Source organism: Podarcis filfolensis (genome assembly GCF_964270895.1).
Source record: "Podarcis filfolensis genome assembly, chromosome: 3".
Lineage (NCBI taxonomy): Eukaryota > Metazoa > Chordata > Lepidosauria > Squamata > Lacertidae > Podarcis > Podarcis filfolensis.
The window spans coordinates 29,866,849-29,885,926 of NC_139606.1; the positions used below are offsets into that span (position 1 = coordinate 29,866,849).

At 42.1% G+C, this 19,078-nt stretch overlaps 1 protein-coding gene across 5 annotated transcripts in view; it reads left to right on the forward strand.

Annotated features, from left to right (window-relative positions):
- ASAP2 (ArfGAP with SH3 domain, ankyrin repeat and PH domain 2) overlaps nt 1-19,078 on the forward strand; it is a 100,234-nt gene that overhangs the window by 32,897 nt on the left and 48,259 nt on the right. For all 5 annotated transcript variants that reach the window (XM_083607189.1, XM_083607192.1, XM_083607190.1 and 2 more), the window contains exons 4-7: nt 5,058-5,132; nt 7,044-7,093; nt 13,092-13,221; nt 16,898-16,983. In XM_083607189.1, the coding sequence (XP_083463315.1) occupies nt 5,058-5,132; nt 7,044-7,093; nt 13,092-13,221; nt 16,898-16,983 (341 nt within the window). The remainder of the gene's footprint in view (nt 1-5,057; nt 5,133-7,043; nt 7,094-13,091; nt 13,222-16,897; nt 16,984-19,078) is intronic.

A 19,078-nucleotide genomic window follows, 5' to 3' on the forward strand; every position in this document is an offset into this window, starting at 1 on the left:
CACACCTATCTTTAATGCCAATGTGGTATCCCTGCACAGCTGGCAGTACTGTGGCAATGCACTGGCAAGTATATCCTATCCTATGCTAAGTACGGTAGTTTTCTGTGTACAGTGGTACTTCCGGTTGTGGACGGGATCCGTTCCAGAGCTCTGGTCAGATCCCAAGGTTTCTGCAACCAGAGGAACCACTTCTGTGCACACACGCATGGTGGTAGGGTGCTTCCGCGCATGTGCAGAAGCGGTCTACTGCTTCTGCGCATGCACGTGGGGCAAAAACCCAGAAATATACTTCCGGGTTTGCCGCTTACGTATCCAGAAGTTTACATAGCCAGAGGGTACGTAACTGGAGGTACAACTGTATAAGACAATATTTTTTCATTATAAATAAATGTAAAAAATTGGGGGTCATCTTATACATGGATAGTGTAGAGGGGGGATGGGCGATTGGTGGCATCCGCAAGCAGGAGACTGTCTGTGGCGATTGGGCAGGTGAGCAACACCCCCCCCCCAAAGCTCAACAACTGGGCAATTTCCCCCAATTCCAAAAAACAGGGGGTCATCATATACATGGGGGCATGTTATACATGGAAAAATACGGTACTTGTTTCCTAGACTCACATAAGATGCCACATGATGGCAGCATCCAGAGAAACACTGTTTTCATTGAAGGGCCATTAACGATACCTAATCACTGAGCGATTGAGCATAATCCTAAAACAGTAAGCAAGAAGGGCAAGGCAGTAGGAGTGAGTGCAGCGTAGCTAACCTTAAATGAAGTTCATATCAGATGGAAACAGTCAACGTGTTGTGCTGCAGATGTCAAATATTAGCAGACATGTGGCAAGGGGTACACAGTGTGTGGACAGATTTAGGAGTGCTTGGGTTGAAATAAAGCCAATAAAACCAGTGGGTTGTGGTTTTTTTAAAGCTTACTATAAAACATCACAGGGACTAGGTATATAAGGACAAATGTCAATATCCCTTTCCCCCAGGCACTTATTTTCTCCAAATGCACCTTTCCCTCCATCACCTTTGTGATTGATTCCTTTTGTTGATCTTTTGTAGTAATTAGCCTGCAGTCCTCTATGAAATGAGTAGTGGAATAAGCTCTGTTGAGCATTGGGTTGGTTAGATTACAAAAAAACCCTAACACCTTAGTTTTGAAATTCCACAATTTAAAACCATATAATAGAGCTCCTAGCTTTTACTGTTTTTACAAGCCTTCTTGCTAAACTCTTGTTTTCAAAAACACTTGTTTTAGTTTCCACTCATGAAAATGAAATTTCAAATAGAGTCATCGTGTGTGTGTGTTTAATCAATTTGAAAATTAATACATTGTGTCTTTCTTCCTTTTTTTCATGAGAGCTCACTTCTGTGTTGTGTGTATAATATTTCCAAGCGCTTTGTGAAACCCCTTTTATTGTTTGCCTTGATATCAGTACGTGGAGCACTTTCCAGAAAAAAGTAATTAAACACTTTCCTTGGCAGAGCACAGTATTATTCCTTGCCAAAGCTTCTGTCATTCATTTGGCACTGATCACTGAATACACTTGTGTAAACTGCCTCCAACTTTCTTTAGGACAATTGTGTGGTGACAGTCTCAGGTAACTTTGGTTAGTTTGTCTTTGGAAGACTGTATGGACAAGTTTAGTTAATGCTGATAGCATACCCCTCAACCATCTTGTCATACTTACATCCATTGTGGTTAAAGATCTATTCATATGTGCACCATATGAAGCGACTTTCAGTGTAGCAGTATGTGTTGGAATACTGCAGCCAACTCACTGGAGCTCATCTATATATTGTTTTGTTTTTTTAATGATATTTATTCAAAATTTCATCAATACATAAACATGAAAAAAACTCCAAGAAAAACAGAAAAATACAGCGAAAAATAAAGCAAAAAGAAAAAACCAAAAAAGAAAGAAGAAAAATACAAATTACAGATTACAACTTTTCATTTGCTTATTTCTTGAACCTCCTCACACCTCCCTTTTTGTATTCTAGTTTAATTTGTTATTCCAGCAAATTCTTCCCATATTTCTCAATTTTAATTTAAATGATTAATCTTCACAATCTATCTTATTTATTGATTCAACATAACCTTTCCATCTTTTAATATAATCTGTTATTCAATTTACCTTAATCTCTTTAACCTTATCTTAGAGATCTTAAAATTTCAAAATTTACATCATATTCATACATATCTCCTTAAATCATTTCTGCTAAAGCCAATTTAGTTCCTTTCCAGCATATTCCCTAATATTTCATTAATGTTGCACTAATTCCAAAATTAACAAAAGAATTTCCCTTGATATCTCTAATTTTTATCCAACGTCCCTTCTTCCTGGTTTCGGGTTATGTCAGTCCTTTCTGTCCATTACATCCAGTCCATCAATCTGGTGTTCTTATGTCCGAGGCCCTTAAATCTCTTCTAGGCCCCTTCTGCAAATTTTCTTGTTCTTGTTTGTGCTTACACACTTCTTTGTCTATTGTTGGTTTCTTGGGGAGTGGGTCTCCGGAGGGTTCCATCCGATAATAGTTTCCATTTTCCTTCGTCAGACTGGCCCCTTCCCCCCAGTCCCACTCCCCGTCGTCATCTTTGTAATCCAAAAAATATTTATCCAAAAGATAGTTATTCACCTGTTTCATAGTCCCACTATAGTTAAAAGCTTCCTTGACTTCAAACACTTCCCAGCACTCTCCAAGTTCAATCTTCCAACGCAGTGACTTTTGTTCCTGCAGGACTTTGGATCTCTCCATTTGTGTTGTTTGAGGAGTAATCACTGCCTCTTCCTTCTTCATCTGCCCTTGGACTTGCCTTGTTAAACCAGATTCCTGAATTGATCGCTGTATAACTTCTTTATCCTTATTCTCTGTTAAATCATATTCACTGGCCACAGCACTCATCAAGTCCAATTTTTCATGCATCAAGTTCATTTTCTCATGCAGCTGCTCCAGCAAAGCATTTGTCGTGCCAAGGGCAGACACCAAACCTTCCTTCCAACACATTTCTGGTCAAGGTCAAACGGCTGGTCCCACAATCCAAATCTCGCAGCTGTAGAGTCTCCAAGTAAACTGCAACAACAAACTGACAGGCTCCCTCTAGGGGACACAATTTCTTTTTGTATCCATTTTTAAAATGTATCCAACAAAGAAGATTACTTTCGATTTCAAATCCTTTCGATTTTTAAATACTTTGTTTCTTTAAAATGCAGAAATGCAGAAAGTAGCGTTGAAGTTAATTTGTTTCTCTTTAACTATCTGTCAAAAGTACTCCGCTTTCAATCAATGGACGTCTCAAACAATTTCTGTCCCGACACCCCGTCCCCAGGTTTGGGACGATGGAAACTTAAATTCCTTTACTCTCCTCCTGCAGGGTTAAACAGTCAAATTCCCCCCCCCCTTTCTCCTGCTTCCAAGGGGGTTTTATTGGTTGTGGATGCAGGAAATTTCCAACTTTAAAGCAGTTTTCCAGGCTATTAGGTTGCAAGGTCTTTGCTTCAGTCTATATACAAAAAGCGGAAGGCGGACTTCCTGTTTAAACCTTCCTGCTTCGTGCCTAATTCATAAATTTTGCAGATTTCTTAATCCAATTCTCCGTTTTTACTCACGGGTACTTGATTTAGAGTCCAAATGTCATCAGGAAAAAGTCAGCGCTCTCCGGCGATGGCTACGCGGCTTCCCTCCATGGAAATAGCGATCGGTTCGCAGCACCGCGCTGCTCACCCCACTTCACTCCGGAGCCCCGAAAAGGGGTTTCCTCGTGAGTAGGGGAGGCGCTCTTGGTGCTCTGCCGAACCCCACGTTCCCAGGCTTCTCCGCCTGGGATTTCTAGCGGGCCCCCGCCTTTGCCGCGGCGGGAAGACCCAATTTCCACAGAGCCCGTTCCTCCGATTGGAGGAAGTCCGCCATTCGTAGTTGGCGCTGACCCGGAAGTACCTATATATTGTTAAACCCCGGTTTAGTGTTACGTGTTAATGCAGCCGTTGACCTAGTTGGCATGTAATGCTAACCTTGGCTTAGCAGGAACATGCAATTGTGCTGGCTTCTAAAGAAGAGATCATGGCTGCTTCACTCTGAACCTGAGTTGGTAGTTGGTTCTGCTCCTCTTTGGGAGCTCATACGCTTAGGCATTCACACTAAACCATGGTTTGGTTTAGACATTGACCATGGTTTGGTCTAGTGTTACACATGAACTGACCCATGGCCTTGTGCTGCACCTGAAATGGCTCCTTGATTATGTGGCGATAGAAAAAGGCTTTGGGAAATCCTGTTTTTCTTTTGGATTGTTTCTTGCTAAAGCCAACACCAATTATTTTTGTATTCTGATGGTCTCTTTAGGTTTGAGCTTCCCTTCTTGACACTAGCGTTAGATTGAATTGTTATTTATTGCTGGCATATGTTAATTCGCTTTATTCTGTAGTCTACAGTTGCTTAGACACCTGTTTCAAAACCTTTATTTCCTCTGTGCTTTTATCATTATAGGGAAAGCAGTTTGTTAAGTAGAGAATGATCACAGACCACTACAGAGCACATCAGGTGAATTAGTGATTAAAAAAAATACAGAAAGCCACACTTATAGGTATGGATCTGTAATTTTGATCACACACATATACAGTATATTGTTCCATCTGTTGCCAGCATGCCTGCGCTGTTATTTGGATGAAGTTAAAATTTAACGCAATAGCAAGAGAAAACAGCCACACCTTGTGCACTGTGAGTTAGTAATAATGAAATAAGGCTGCCTGCAAACTTCTAAGAAGGGAATCTGCCATTATCTTTTCCCTTTCCTCAAATGTGGAAACTAGAGTCCTGCACCTCTTAGGGACCAAAGCACAGGAAAAGGCACCATGAGGTCTCCCCAAGGAATCGGTGCCTGCTCAAGAAAGCGATCTCTGCCATGTTTTCATAATGATATGTTATGTGCACTCACACTGTTCTCTCTTTGACTCGCTGCTCCCCAAGGTTTGGACCCTCCTAGTTCTGTCTGGCAAAGTAAGGCTACTGAGCCTAAGAGCGAGCATGTTTTAAAACTATTGCAATTCTCGTTGTAGATCCAGAACATGAACAACATCATCACTTTTCCACTGGACAGTTTGCTGAAAGGAGATCTAAAAGGAGTGAAAGGGGTATGTTGTATATATCTATATATTTTACCAATACAGTGGTACCTTGGTTTACAACCATAATCTATTCAGGAGGTCCATTTGTAAACCAAGGTGCGCTTTTGCCAATTGGGCCTCCTAAAGAAATTTGTTCATAATCCAGAAAAAAATGGGTTGTAATCCAAAAAAAGTTTGCAAACCGGGACACACACTTTCGGGTTTGACGTGTTTGTAATCCAAAACGTATGCAAACCAGACTGTTTGCAAACCAAGGTACCACTGTATATTATGTTGTTGTTCTTGTCAGCATAAGCACATTTCAGCTGGAGAACCACCCATTACAACCCGTCATATCCATAGTATTAGATATAGTATTTTAATTAAATTTGCTTTGCTTTGCTATGTTTTTTGTTTTTTTTAGCTAGTACTTCTAAGTGTTGAGTATCTAAAACAATGAATATTCTGCTTCCCTGGTGTTAAGAAGTATGGCTCCCGGGCAGATGGGAGCCCTGACAATTTCTTATTTAATATAGTAAACACCATTATTTAATATAGTAAACACCATAATCACATTCAAACACAAATGAAGAATTCGCTTATTGACTTTTGCAAAATGCTTGAAAATACATCATATATTATAGGGCATTGAAAGAAAACAGTGCTGGAGATGCTTGCAAGTGACCATAAAACAATGATTATGTCATTTTAAAGATTTATTACCCATTTAAAAACATGCACACTACTTTGCAAAGATCCCCTCTCTGCTGTGACAGGAAAATTATATTTATGTTTTGGCTAGCATGAGTTAACAGGCACCAAGGGCCTGTTTCGATGCTATTTCCCACCCAGAATTCTCCTTTGGGCGATATTGTGAGGGGCAGGGTTGAACTTGTTCACTCTGTCCCATGCACCTCTCAGACACTTTAAACAGAACTCAACCTTTCACAGTTATCAAAGTATCCATGTTTAAATGACCTCACAATTTCCCGGTTTGGTTGTTTATTTCCCTTCCTCAGTAAACGGAAAGGAGAACAGTGTAGAATGCTTGTCAGCTTAAGGCCTGCCTCCAATGTTCTCCTCAGGGAGAATCCTGGAAGCAAAAAACAAAACGTTGACAGGCTGGTGGCTTAGCTTAGCTGTGCAGTAGGCTGCAGCAGGGTCTGAGTCTGACTCAGGTAAGTGGAATCTGAGGTGCCATAGGCAGTGGATGTAGTTACAGGTAAGCTGGAGGTAATACGGTCTGCATTGCTATTTAAGTGGCAAACAGGATGTGGAACATACAAAGGTTTTGTGTACCACTGAGATAAGAATGAGTCGTTCTGCTACATATATTATATAAAAGTACCATCTTTGGGGGGCAAGGAGCCTCAACACTGTGGCTTTAGGCAAGAAAGGCATTTCCATGGGGGGAGGGAAGGAAGGAAGGAAGGAAGGAAGGAAGGGGATCAAAAGAGTGGAGCAAGGAAGATAGAGCCAAATATTCAAGTCTCTCTCTCTCTCAATTATTTTTTCTGCTTGAGCTACTTTTGTGATTGGCCAACAGAGGAGATGGAGTGAAAAGACTCCAGGGAGTGTCTGCAAGATAGGAAATAGCATATAAATGGAGTGGAGATTCACAGCTGCTTTGCTCCTTCAGACCCGGCTATCTCTCAGATACTTTGAGTTACCCAGAGTTCACGTTGGTGTTGAGCAGGTGCTTGGGTCAGTCTACTGATCTTTGCTCCCACAGAAATCAATGGAGGGTGTATGTTGGACTTCCTGTTGGTTAATCTCCCACTGAATGGACGTCATTAGAAGCTTAGGGAAAGAATCAAAACCCGTGGGTGTTCAAAGGGTGACAAAGGTGTTCTTACTGCAAAAATAAATAAATACTGGTTTGGGTGATTTGAAGGATGCTTCAGAATGAACCTTTTAAAAATGTTTGTTTTTTTGCAGGATCTGAAGAAACCTTTTGATAAAGCGTGGAAAGACTATGAAACAAAAGTGTATGTATTTTCTTTCTGTCAAATAGCCAGTAATTTGGATTTGTTGCTAAATAGCTGTACATTTGTTCAGAAGGAAGAGCCACTTCATTCACCGCATTCAGGACTGCGTAGAGTTGCAACCCAAGTTTTTAATTCATGAAGGATTTAGGTCAGTGCAGTTTCAGTTTAGCTACCTGAGACTGATCCAGTCATGTGTGTGCTTATTACTTAATGGCTTGAAGCTGAATTGGTTAGGTGGCTTAGTTGAAAGGTGTGTTGTGCAGAGGTGAGGCAAACTGATATAAAAAATTACGTCACTGCTTGAGCCGCAGTGCCTGACATCTGCAAACCATCATTTGATGATACAGTATTTGAGTGGCAAACATGTCTCAGTCCCCTTGAAATCAGAGGGACTTTATATACTTTCTAATTGTTGATTATCACTTGGTATAACTTCTTTCTAAGGGTTTTTTTTTTTAAAAAATTAATTAGTTGAAAACATATGTGTGCTAATACCTTACCAGAAGTACTTAGTATGCTCTTTATATGTGCTTGCATTGGTTTTGTATGATTTATACTAGTTTCCTGTTCGTGAGCTCTCAATGCCAGATTCCTAAACTGCTATTTTGAGAGGTTAGCACTAGCTGAGAAACGGGAGGACACCAGTATAGAAAATGAGGAAATCTCAAAGGTGCACAGGAATCTCTTTGTTTATTAAGGCCCAGGGCATTTTGAGTCAAAGAACTTCCTCAGGAGCAATTAAGAAACAAATACTATCTCATGTAAAAACCATTTTGAATGTGCCTGTGTCTTTTAACATATGAACGCATTATGTTGCTTTTTAACAATTGCGCATGACTGTTTCAAAAGAATACATAATCTGGCGAAGTCTTTAGCACAGGAACAGTAAAGTACATCAAGGCAAAGTCACCCAATGCTGCATGATTCTAGCTTTAAAAACCCCCTGAATAGGTACTGAGATGAAATAAGAGTGGAGCAACCAGTGGGAATCCTTCTCAAGATGCCCTCATTGTATGAACCTGTTGGTGCACAATGCTGAAAATTTGCTTTGCAACTCAGAATCTTATTACTGTGCAGTGTAGTGGGCCTTTCAGTGATAAATTGAGTGTGTCAGGAAAGATTAGTTTCCTTCAACGTGTGTAGCAGGTGAAGGGAGAGAAATCCTGCTGGTTTAGCTTCATGTTGCAGCAACACTTTTGTTGGCATCCATCTTTCTCGAGAGACAATGCAGTGCACCTCCAGGGGTGAAGTCAAACCACTGTGTTGGCAGCACTGAGTTGACCTCCCTGGGGCGCAAGCCTGGGCAGTGTGTTTGGAGGTCCTGAACTGCCCAGACAAAAAACCCCACAAACCCCTCTCAACCTTGCTGATGTGGTTCAAAGGAAATCAGAGCAATACGTTTGGCTGCAGGAGTTGCCAGAAGGAGGCGTGCAAGGCACCATACAGCCATCTTAGGCACTCCACTCTGGATTTGTGTTGGGTTTACTCCTCAGCCTTTCTTCTCCCAAAGATATCCTGCAAGGCAACGGAGGTTTAGGATCAGAGTTTTCCTTCTCCTGCATGGGCTACCTTCCAGGTTGATGAGCCCCATCTGCCCCTGGCACAGAAAACCAATTTTGTATTTAATACTCCTTTTGTAAAAATAAGAGAAGTAGAGTTTTAAGGGGACAGTCAAAGGATGGAAAAGGGTCTAGGAGACCAGTAGTCACTGTAGACAAAAGCGGCAGGAGGAATACAGAGCCATGCAGGGCATGAAAGCTCCATCTGTTAGCCACTGGAAGCCATTGTTAAATTTTCTACCTTGTCCAAGGCTTCTCCAGAGTTTGTCTGCTTGTTGCCAAATTCACCTCTGTGTTCAAGGAAGTGAAATCTGTTTGTTTATTTAATATATATTGGAGGCAGTGATGTTTGGAGGTGATGCAATGATCACATAATGAGACCATAGAACAATGGTGAAGTTGACAGTAGAATAGCTGTGTTGATAACACAATGCCTAGCAGAATAGCAATAACATCAGTAAAAATGGTCAACAACTATTTCAGCACCAAAGCAAACCAGAAGCACATTTGTATGCCCCCCCCAACGAAAGTTGAGGTTTTTGGGGTGAAAGATGGCGTGCCCAGTAGCAGCTCCTTCATTTGGACGGTGTTGTTATTGCAAATCCATGGAATACTTTAAGACACTTTTCTATGATGTTTCCTCTTGAGAGAGCTTCCCTACTGCCTTCTACCATGTTCTGTGAATCAGAAGTCCTAAGCAAAAAGGCTTTTTAGGCTACAGGAGGCCTTTGGATGAGATGGCCTTGTCTCCCTCCAGCAATATTCGCACCATTTTGCACAACGTCTGATGTGGGTTTTTTATTTAAAAGCCTGGTGTGCTTCCCACTCTCCATGCAGTACTGCAGTGCATGTTTCCTTGAAAGCTCACAAACAAAAAGCTCCCCTTCTGCCTGCAGCAAGGCTGCCATCACTTTTTATTATACGCGGATGAAATACCATCCTCTTGGTGATGCGTTTGTGATCGCGCTAAAGGAAAAGCTACTTCTGAGAATGCCTCGAAGTGGTTGTTGCAACAGTACTATTCAATACTTTATGATAAAAGTGCCAGTAATTAACTGTGGGCCTGTGAGTAGGTCTGGCTGGGTTTAAAATCTGAGCACTCGCTTTGCCTTTGTTCTGCTAGACTGTCCTTAATAAGATTGAACATTAACAGCATGGTATGCAGACAAAGCATATACAGTAGAAGAAAATAATTTGCACTCTCAGCAGACAGGAGGGAGCTGTAAACTCAGAGCACGTGTTTTGCATGCAAAAATGCCATGCCCAGGCTTTGGCATCTCCTGGAAGGACTGAGAAATGCCCTTGTCTGTAGCTCTAGAGAGCCTCCTAGTCAGTATAGGCAACAAGTGAGCTAGCTGGACCAGCTGGCGGATTCTGTAGAGGGCAGCCTCCTACATTTCTATGGCTTCCCAAGCTCGAATGTGCCTTCTCACTAAAACTTGATATTGTGACAAACTGCCTCTTCCGTGCTTCAGATGCCAATTATGTACCAGAATTCGTGAAGAAGACCCTGGTTTGCTATGACGTCTGCTGCTTAAGCATTACAGAAGACACTAAAATAGGCTTTCAGAATACAGTAGAATCTTGATTCTCAAACTTAATTCGTTCTGGAAGTCTGTATGACTCCCGAAACCATTCGAAAACCAAGGTGCGGCTTCCGATTGGCTGCAGGTGCTTCCTGCACTCAAGCGGAAGCTGTGTCGGATGTCCAGCTTCCGAAAAACGTTCAAAAAACGGAACACTTACATCCGGGTTTTTGGCATTCGGGAGCCGATTTGTTCGACAACTAACGTGTTCGAGAACCAAGGTATGACTGTATGGAGTTATGATCTTTCCTTTTGAAATCGTTTCCCTGCTTCTTTCACCATGTTCTGTAAATCCGAATCAGAAAGCTTTTTAGGCTGACCAAGGCCTTTAAGTGAGATGACTCTTTCTCCCTCCAGCAGTAACCCAGCTCTTTTATGGAACTTTTGCAGCACAAAAGCCTTTAAAACAAACAGACAAAAAAGCCCCTCTCCTGCCTGCAGCAAGGGTACCATCACTTCCTTTTTCATGGATCTATGTTGCCAGAAAGAAAAAATTGCTGTGCTCAGAGGCAACTCTTGGAAAGTACCTTGTGCTAGAGGACTATAGTAAACGTGCCTGTGTTAAACATATAACGAACATCATTTGAACAATAAATTATTCCGTAAGGAGCTGGTTTGTTTTTGTTTTTTTACATAGCTGCTGTGTACTCCTTCCAAGAATACAATTTCCAGAGAGAGAGAGAAGGAGAAAGATAATACTTGGGTTTCTGTGCAGGATTGGCTCCAGGCATCCTCTTTAACAGAAATTATATAAATTGATGATTAGTTTGCCCAAGGGGTTGAATTGCAACCCTGGAGATTCTGTGTATTCTTTAATCCTTGTAAGCAATGGAGGTTTAATTAAATGCATCCACTGCTTTGGTTCAGTAGCCTTAGATGACAGCGGATGGTAACTAAAACGGTAAATAGTGTTTCCTCTGCCCTTGTACGTGAACCTTCCTTTGGTCTTCAGTTCCCTTGGCATCTTGTTTTCAAGAGACAAACTGTTGACCCTTTCACAATGGCCTGGTGCAGAACTATAATGCCTAATCTCCTGTCTATGGGTTAGCAGTCAGGATAGCACCTGGCAACCTTGTGCACCCCTCCCCTTGCTTAGCCATTCCTTATTCCATTTCAGAGCTAACTATGGTTAGCATTACATGTGCTCCGGTGTTAATGCTATTTGCAGGTAGCCTGAACCACAGTTGGCGGACTCACTTCTAATCCACCTACGGTTATTGAAAATGCAAGTGTAGAGGGAAATGATTGCCTATTGTGTTCTCTGATAGCATTGTCAGAACTAAGAATGCAAGATTTGGAATGGAGTATTTTACTTCCTTGGTGCCTTGTGCTGTTAAAATGGTCTGAAGCATCCACATTTGAGGAAATGATGACAGGACGGATGTCGCCCATTATGTCAGTTCTTATGCAAGTGTATAACAGATGCAAACGAAGGAATCTGCGCTGCCTACATTTTCTGAATAAAAAAGCCTTTCTCAGCACTTCTCTACGCTGCACGGTTTTGCATATGTCTGAAATTATAGATATGTATGAAAATGTTGAAATACCAGACACAGGCTTGTGCCTAGAGCATCCTAGCACAACAAGTCCCTTCCTGAATCACAGAAGTGTGAATCATACCTTGTGCCCTGTGTCAGTATGCATCCTTTTTATACTGAGCCTAATTCCCTCTTTTAAGAATCTGCCCCTCCGCAATTCCTGGGTGCAAATAATTTTAACAAATACAACGTGCCTTTGATTTTTATCGCATGTGGTTCAGTGGCTTCGGCGGGAACCAGTAAATACAAATGTCAGTGCAAAATGAAGACTCCTGCCCCCTAATCCCAGTAACCTAGTTATGTGTTGTAGGTTTTGGTGTTGCTGTTTTGTTTTCTGCTGCACTGCTTCCCATGTTGGTTGACAGTGACCTTTGGGTAATCAGGGCAGCTTGCTTACTAAGACTCGGAAGCCTCCAACGCAGCCCTTCTGGCTTGCATTTGCAATGTCAAGTTGGCTCAGGAACAGGAAGGGAAGACAGCTGTGCTCTGGGTTGATGGGGGAAGGGTTGGCTTCATTCAAAGAAAGTAAACTCGGCCCGACAAGGGAGCGCTGTGTAAAGCTGGCTCACAGAACTGGCTAAGGAAGTGTAGCAGCTGAAAAAGAGTGTGTAATATGTGGGCCGTGTTGTGAGGACTGTTTGCCACTTGGTTGTAAAATGTTCCATTAACTACTTCTTGAGGATTGTGAGGCAACTTTGTGAGGAAATTTTATAATCTTAACACACAGAGGTGGTCAACTGGGTTTGGCTTCAGAGATATCTTAATTCGCAGTGGACTCCATCCACCTTTCAGTGGCCCAACTTTTCGTTAATAAGTGATTTGGGGTTGTTTTTTAGCTCATTGTTTCGTTCGCAAGGACAAGAATGAGTGTCTGTGTGTCTCTTTTGTAGATGCTTTATTGTACTGGTATCTCATGCACGTTTTTAAAAGGCTATTACCAGTCCCACTCTTCAGAGAGTATTTCAGAAACCCATTTAGTTCCCTAGACCCTACACCTAGTTGATGATGGCGTCATACTATTCAAGGGCTCCATAGCTGTGAAAAAGGGAAACCGATTACACACCTGCAGTTCAATACGGAATTTAGCAATTCTTGTGCAGGTTGGCCTGATTTTAGTGAGGAGCATTTTAGTTTGAGCGTAAAACTCTGTTGATCTGGAGCTTAGTACTATTGAGCTCAGCAGGACAGCTCCGCTATACTGGGTGGGTTGCAGTTTTAATTTAGAGTGTCGAGCACAACCCTGAAACAAAACCGAAACGAGTAAAAGAAGGAGGTTTCAGGCTGATGGCCCTTTTGTTGGTTCTCTTCCACACAGGACAAAAATAGAGAAAGAGAAGAAGGAGCACGCTAAATTACACGGGATGATACGTACAGAAATAAGTGGGGCTGAAATAGCAGAAGAGATGGAGAAAGAGAGGAGGTTCTTCCAATTACAAATGTGTGAGGTAAGAGTAAACATTTTATTTCATTTTTATTTTCTGTGGCAAGTGCTGAAGTAAAGGGAATTTTGAAGCTAACCTGGATGGTTCCAGTTTTAGGAAGGAATTTCTTGCTTTTTACACAGTTATTTTATTAATGATAAACTGGCATCCCATGAAGCCTTTGTGTGTGTGTGTTTGCGCGCGTGTGTGTGTGCGCAGATTATAAACAAACCAAATAGGCAAATCCTTTATGCAACTATTCCCATCCTAGGCTTAGGGGATTGTCTCCTGCACCCATTCAAGTTGCCATCTGCTGCAGTATTGTTGAGAGATGGGGAAAAATAAAATCTCATTTTATTTGGTTAAGTAGGGAAATTTAACAGCTGTTGGGAAAGAGCTGTTCATGCCCTGAAGGGCTGCAATGAATTTGCTGCCTAGGGATTGTTCTGTAACGGTTCGGTTTAAAACTTGGTTGCTCTTTGGTTTTGTGTGGCAGTAGCCCTGTGTGGATTGTCCTTGAATCCACCATTAGTAGGACTGGGAATGTTCTACCTTCGAGTTCCCCTCGCCTCAGTGTAGTTTCTCTTTTCACTTCTTACATGCCAATTCTCTCCTCACATTTCTGGGCAGCTCTGATCATAGTTTGCAAACTACGGTTGACAGTAACCTGCAAACTGTTGTTTGAAATAATGGATTGGAGTTGGCTTATAACTTGTAGTTTAGAGGCTACACAGTTTACCTATTTGGTTGTTGCAGCAAACGGTATATGTAGAATAAACAGAAATGGAGGAGAGAAAATAAACATAAGAGGAGCCTTGCTGGATCAGGCCAATGACCCATCTAGTTCAGCATCCTGGCCTCTTAATTGCCACCTAGATGCCCATGGGAAGCTCACAGAAGGGAGCTGAGTGGACCTGCATTCTCCCCATTTGTGATTCCCAGCAAGTGGTATTCAGAGGCATAGTGCCTCCAACAGCGGAACATAGCTGTTGTGGCTAAGAGGCACTGATGAAAGGTAGAGATACAACACTGAGCTCTTAGCCTATGTCTGTCCCTCCAGACCATGATCTGAGGATTGTCTGAGTCGAACTGGTGTAGCAGAATATCTTCAGATTTGACAGTGTTAAGTTTCTTCTACTTGAAAGAATTTGACCAAGTGGATAATAATTTATACCCTGCCCATCTGGCTGGGCTTCCCCAGCCACTCTGGGCAGCTTCCAACAAATTATTAAAATACAGTAATCCATCAAACATTAAACGCTTCCTTAAACAGGGCTGCCTTCAGATGTCTTCTAAAAGTCTGGTAATTGTTGTTCTCTTTGACATCTGGTGGGAGGGTGTTCCACAGCGTGGGTGCCACTACCAAGAAGGCCCTCTGCCTGGTTCCCTGTAACTTGGCTTCTCGCAGTGAGGGAACCGCCAGAAGGCCCTTGGCGCTGAACCTCACTGTCCGGGTTGAACGATGGGGGTGGAGACGCTCCTTCAGATATACTGGACTGAGGTCGTTTAGGGCTTTAAAGGTCAGACCAACACTTTGAATTGTCCTCAGAAACGTACTGGGAGCCAATGTAGGTCTTTAAAGACTGGTGTTATGTGGTCTCGGCAGCCACTCCCAGTCACCAGTCTAGCTGCCGATTTCTGAATTAGTTGTAGTTTCCGGGTCACCTTCAAAGGTAGCCCCACATAGAGCGCACTAGTAGCATGACACCTATAGCAGTTTAGAAGCAGAAAACACTCACATGGAGAAAATTAAGGCAGAAAGTTGGGGAGTTTTAGACACCATAATTAATATAAAAAGATGTGTTAGGAGCTCTGTGACATAGAGAGACAATTTTAATGTGTGGATTTGGGTTTGTTCTGGTTTTCCTTCTCTGGTATCTTATCTGCCACCATATAAAAGTACAAATAACTTTTCAGTCCTGAAATATCCACCAGAAATATAGCAACTCTTGATGTGGTATTGTAAGGTAGAAAAGTAAGAAAAAGCACTTGGTGTGTGCATAAAAGCTTATTGTAAGTCATATATAGTTTCTGTGGTACAGTCAAACCTCGGTTGTCAAACATAATCCGTCCTGGAAGTCTGTTTGGCTTCCAAAATGTTCGACAACCGAGGCATGGCTTTCGATTGGTTGCAGGAGCTTCCTGCTTCAGCGGAAGCCACATCGGATGTTCAGTTTCCGAAAAATGTTTGAAAACGAGAGCATTTACTTCCATGTTTTCGGCATTTGGAAGCTGAAGCATTCTGAAATGGAGGCGTTCAGAATCCATGGTTTGACTATTTTTTAGTAGGGCTTCAAAAATGAAGAGTAGTTGATACTGTGCTCACATGAACAAAGCTGATTAGTGCTAGATGCTTAGGATCAATATACTTGGTCTTAATTTGTGAGGAGCTACTAAAGAAGATTTGTTTGCGCAGTAAATTAAACTTGAATCTGCTGTGCTGGAGACCTTACATGTAGTAAATTAATTAAAGGAAGAGGGAATAGCAGCACCAATGCAGTCCCTTGCTTACATGAGCTGGGTGTCTGTCAGGTGCCCACAGGGTTCCTTTACCTTTTCCTTTTACCAGGTGCCCACATTCATGCTGGGTGAGATACCATGATCAACAATACAATCGTAAATCCACTCTGTTCAGTGTGACTCTCATACATTTCAACTAAGCTAATTTCCAAGCAAGTACAGTGGTACCTCGGGTTACAGATGCTTCAGGTTACAGACTCCGCTAACCCAGAAATAGTACCTCGGGTTAAGAACTTTGCTTCAGGATGAGAACAGAAATTGTGCTCCAGCGGCGCAGCAGCAGCAGGAGGCCCCATTAGCTAAAGTGGTGCTTCAGGTTAAGAACAGTTTCAGGTTAAGAACGGACCTCTGGAGCGAATTAAGTACGTAACCCGAGGTACCACTGTATGCTTTAGATGTTAGGGCCAAACTACAACTGAAGTTGAAGACTTAGTTAGCCTTCATGTCATGTTAAATTAAATACCAGGTCTTATTCATATATTAAAAATGTCCCCAGTACTCCAGAGAATTATGGATACAATCATCTGAGAAATCCTCGGTGTGCCACAAATTGTTTAGAAATGCTCCTTGCTTTCAAAAGTAGTTTGTTTTATTTAAGTTATTCATTATATGCCGCTTTTCAGGGGGACCTCACAAAGTAGTTCACTAAAGACAAAAAGTAGTTTGCCGTGTGGCAGAGGGAGCTGCTGTACAGTGGTGACTCTGGTTACGAACTTAATTCGTTCTGGAGGTCTGTTCTTAACCTGAAACTGTTCTTAACCTGAAGCACCACTTTAGCTAATGGGGCCTCCCGCTGCCACCGCGCCGCCGGAGCACAATTTCTGTTCTCATCCTGAAGCAAAGTTCTTAACCCAAGGTACTATTTCTGGGTTAGCGGAGTCTGTAACCTTAAGCGTCTGTAACCTGAGGTACCACTGTATAATAAAGCTTTGGATGTGCAGAACTAGTTCCTTGGACCATGGCCTATCGTTCCACTTGCTTACGTTAGATAGCTGAAGAAAACCTTTTCAGCGTTTGCTCCATCTGTGGTGGATTCCTCCCACCCCACCCACCAAAAAAATGCTGTTTCTTTTCTTTGAACTGTTCAGAATTCAAATGGTTTAATTGTCACTGGCTCTATGACCCTCATTCTGAAACAGTAATTAATAACTGTTTTTGTGTGCTTTTTTTTTTTTAACAGTACCTGCTGAAAGTCAATGAGATCAAGATTAAAAAAGGAGTTGACTTGCTTCAAAACCTGATCAAGTATTTCCACGCACAGTGCAAGTACGTTCTCTGTCTCTTGGTAACTGTATGCTCTCTGAAAACATTGTTCTTCCTACTTTCTCTGACAGAATAGTTAGTAGCACTAATGCTTTTTTGGAGGTGACATGTACAAATCTGTCAAGCTCAGCTGTACGTATATTTCACTACTGTTCTTCCGTCAGACTGAATGGTTTAAAAGGTCAATTATGGTCGGCCGGGTGTATTATTACAAATGAAATGAGGCGTTGGGCTCAGATAATACCAAGCCATGCAGTTGTCTTTCATTCTTAATTTCCACATGGCCATTTGGCATGATTAGTAATCTGTGAAAAGGAATGAGGCATGTCAGCTATACCACCTCTCGTATTTTGCAGAATGTGTCTAGCGACTGACAGGAGTTCTGTTTCACAGGGGTGGGAAAAGCGCACCGTTGGGAACAGGGCGCCAAGAGCCCTGGCTTTTAACTCGTTTTTAGCACCCGCTTCCCAAAGGGTGGATGTTTTAAAAGTGGGAGTAGAGTACTTAACAGCCAGTCAAGTCACCAATACACTTTATGTAGGAAGTTGCCTTATTCTGGATCAGAGCATTGATCCATCTCTCTCTCAGTATTGTCTACACATTGATGTTCAGTGGCTGTCTGGGGTTTCAGACAGGGGTCTCTCCACCCCTCACAGGAGGTGCTGGAAATTGTAAGAATAATGATAATAATTTATTATTTATACCCAGCCCATCTGGCTGGGTTTCCCTAGAACCTGGAACTTTCTGCTTGCAGAGCATATGCTCTTAGCTATGTCCCTTTTTCAAAATACGCATTCTGTGATTTGTTCCTTGCTGTACAGTATTGTCTTTTTAGAGTGGAATCATTTTTATGAAGCATTTTTTTTCAAATATACAGATGCAATAAAACCAAAAGCCCAGCAAAAGAAATGAAATGGCATACGGGATAAAGATCAAACAATGGGAGAGGGACATCCATAAAAATATATTCCAAATGCATAGTATTTATTGAGCATTTCAAAAAGAGGCCGCTGATGGTTGTTAAGTGCCTGGTATTAACAGGCAAAATAATGTTCCACCACACAATATGGAAAGTTTCAGACTTAGCATTGCCCTGCAGAGCTTGAAGATGAAATGTGATCCGCCCCCCGGTGAGATGTTCCAGACGTTTTTATTCCAAAGCAAAAGGTTTAAGTCCTGTAATAGACAATCATGCAACAACTGATTAAAAAAACATGCATTATTTAAACGCGATATTTGTATTACTGCCTTCAGAAAGAGAAAGGAATTCTAGCTCAGTGTGTTGTTGAATGATTAGTCAGGTGAACGAGCATGGAACCAAAGGTTTCTTCTCCAGACCTTCCTTAGCTAAGGTAATACAGAGACAGGGAGAACGATAGAGATATGGTTCTGTATAAAACTCCCAAATCATAGATGTCTGTGGATTCCAAATGTCAATATTTCAAAGGCAAAGCCTTTGTGTCTACCAGTAGCAGTAAATATAACCCTCCCAGTCAAGCGCTCCATAAGGGGCTCCCTTATGCACATGGCGCTCCGACATGAATAACGCGCTCCATGTTTCTTTGCTGTCATTCAGAGATGACCGTAACATAAAAATGGGAAGGAAAGGCCTTTCTTTTTCTGCATATCTATGGAAGTTCTTAGAAGCACAAGCAACTGCCAAGTCTAATCTAAATATGGCTTACTTTGATGGCAGACAGAGCAATCCAAACTTCCTTTATGCTGGGGGATTTTGGGGGTGTGTGTGTGTGAGAGTTGAACTGTATGGAGGTGTCCCTTTGTTCAGTTTTGCCAGCTGAATCAGCCTCCTGCTGGCCACCAAATGGGCAGGTGGGAAAGAGGCCAGCTGGTAGTATCCCCATCAGTAGAGGCTCATGGAAAGACCTGAAACAGAGCAAAATGGGACTGAGCTAACCCTGGATTGTGGGCCACCTGGAGCTGGTGCAGGGATCAGATACTATTGCCTCTCTCCCAGTGTTTTTTGGCATAACTGCCAAGAGCAGATGGTGGCAGTGGCGGTGCCACTCCGCAGAGTCATACCAGGAAGGGGGAAAGGGGTTAGGATTGCATCCTTAGTTATCTACCAGATTCAGTGCAT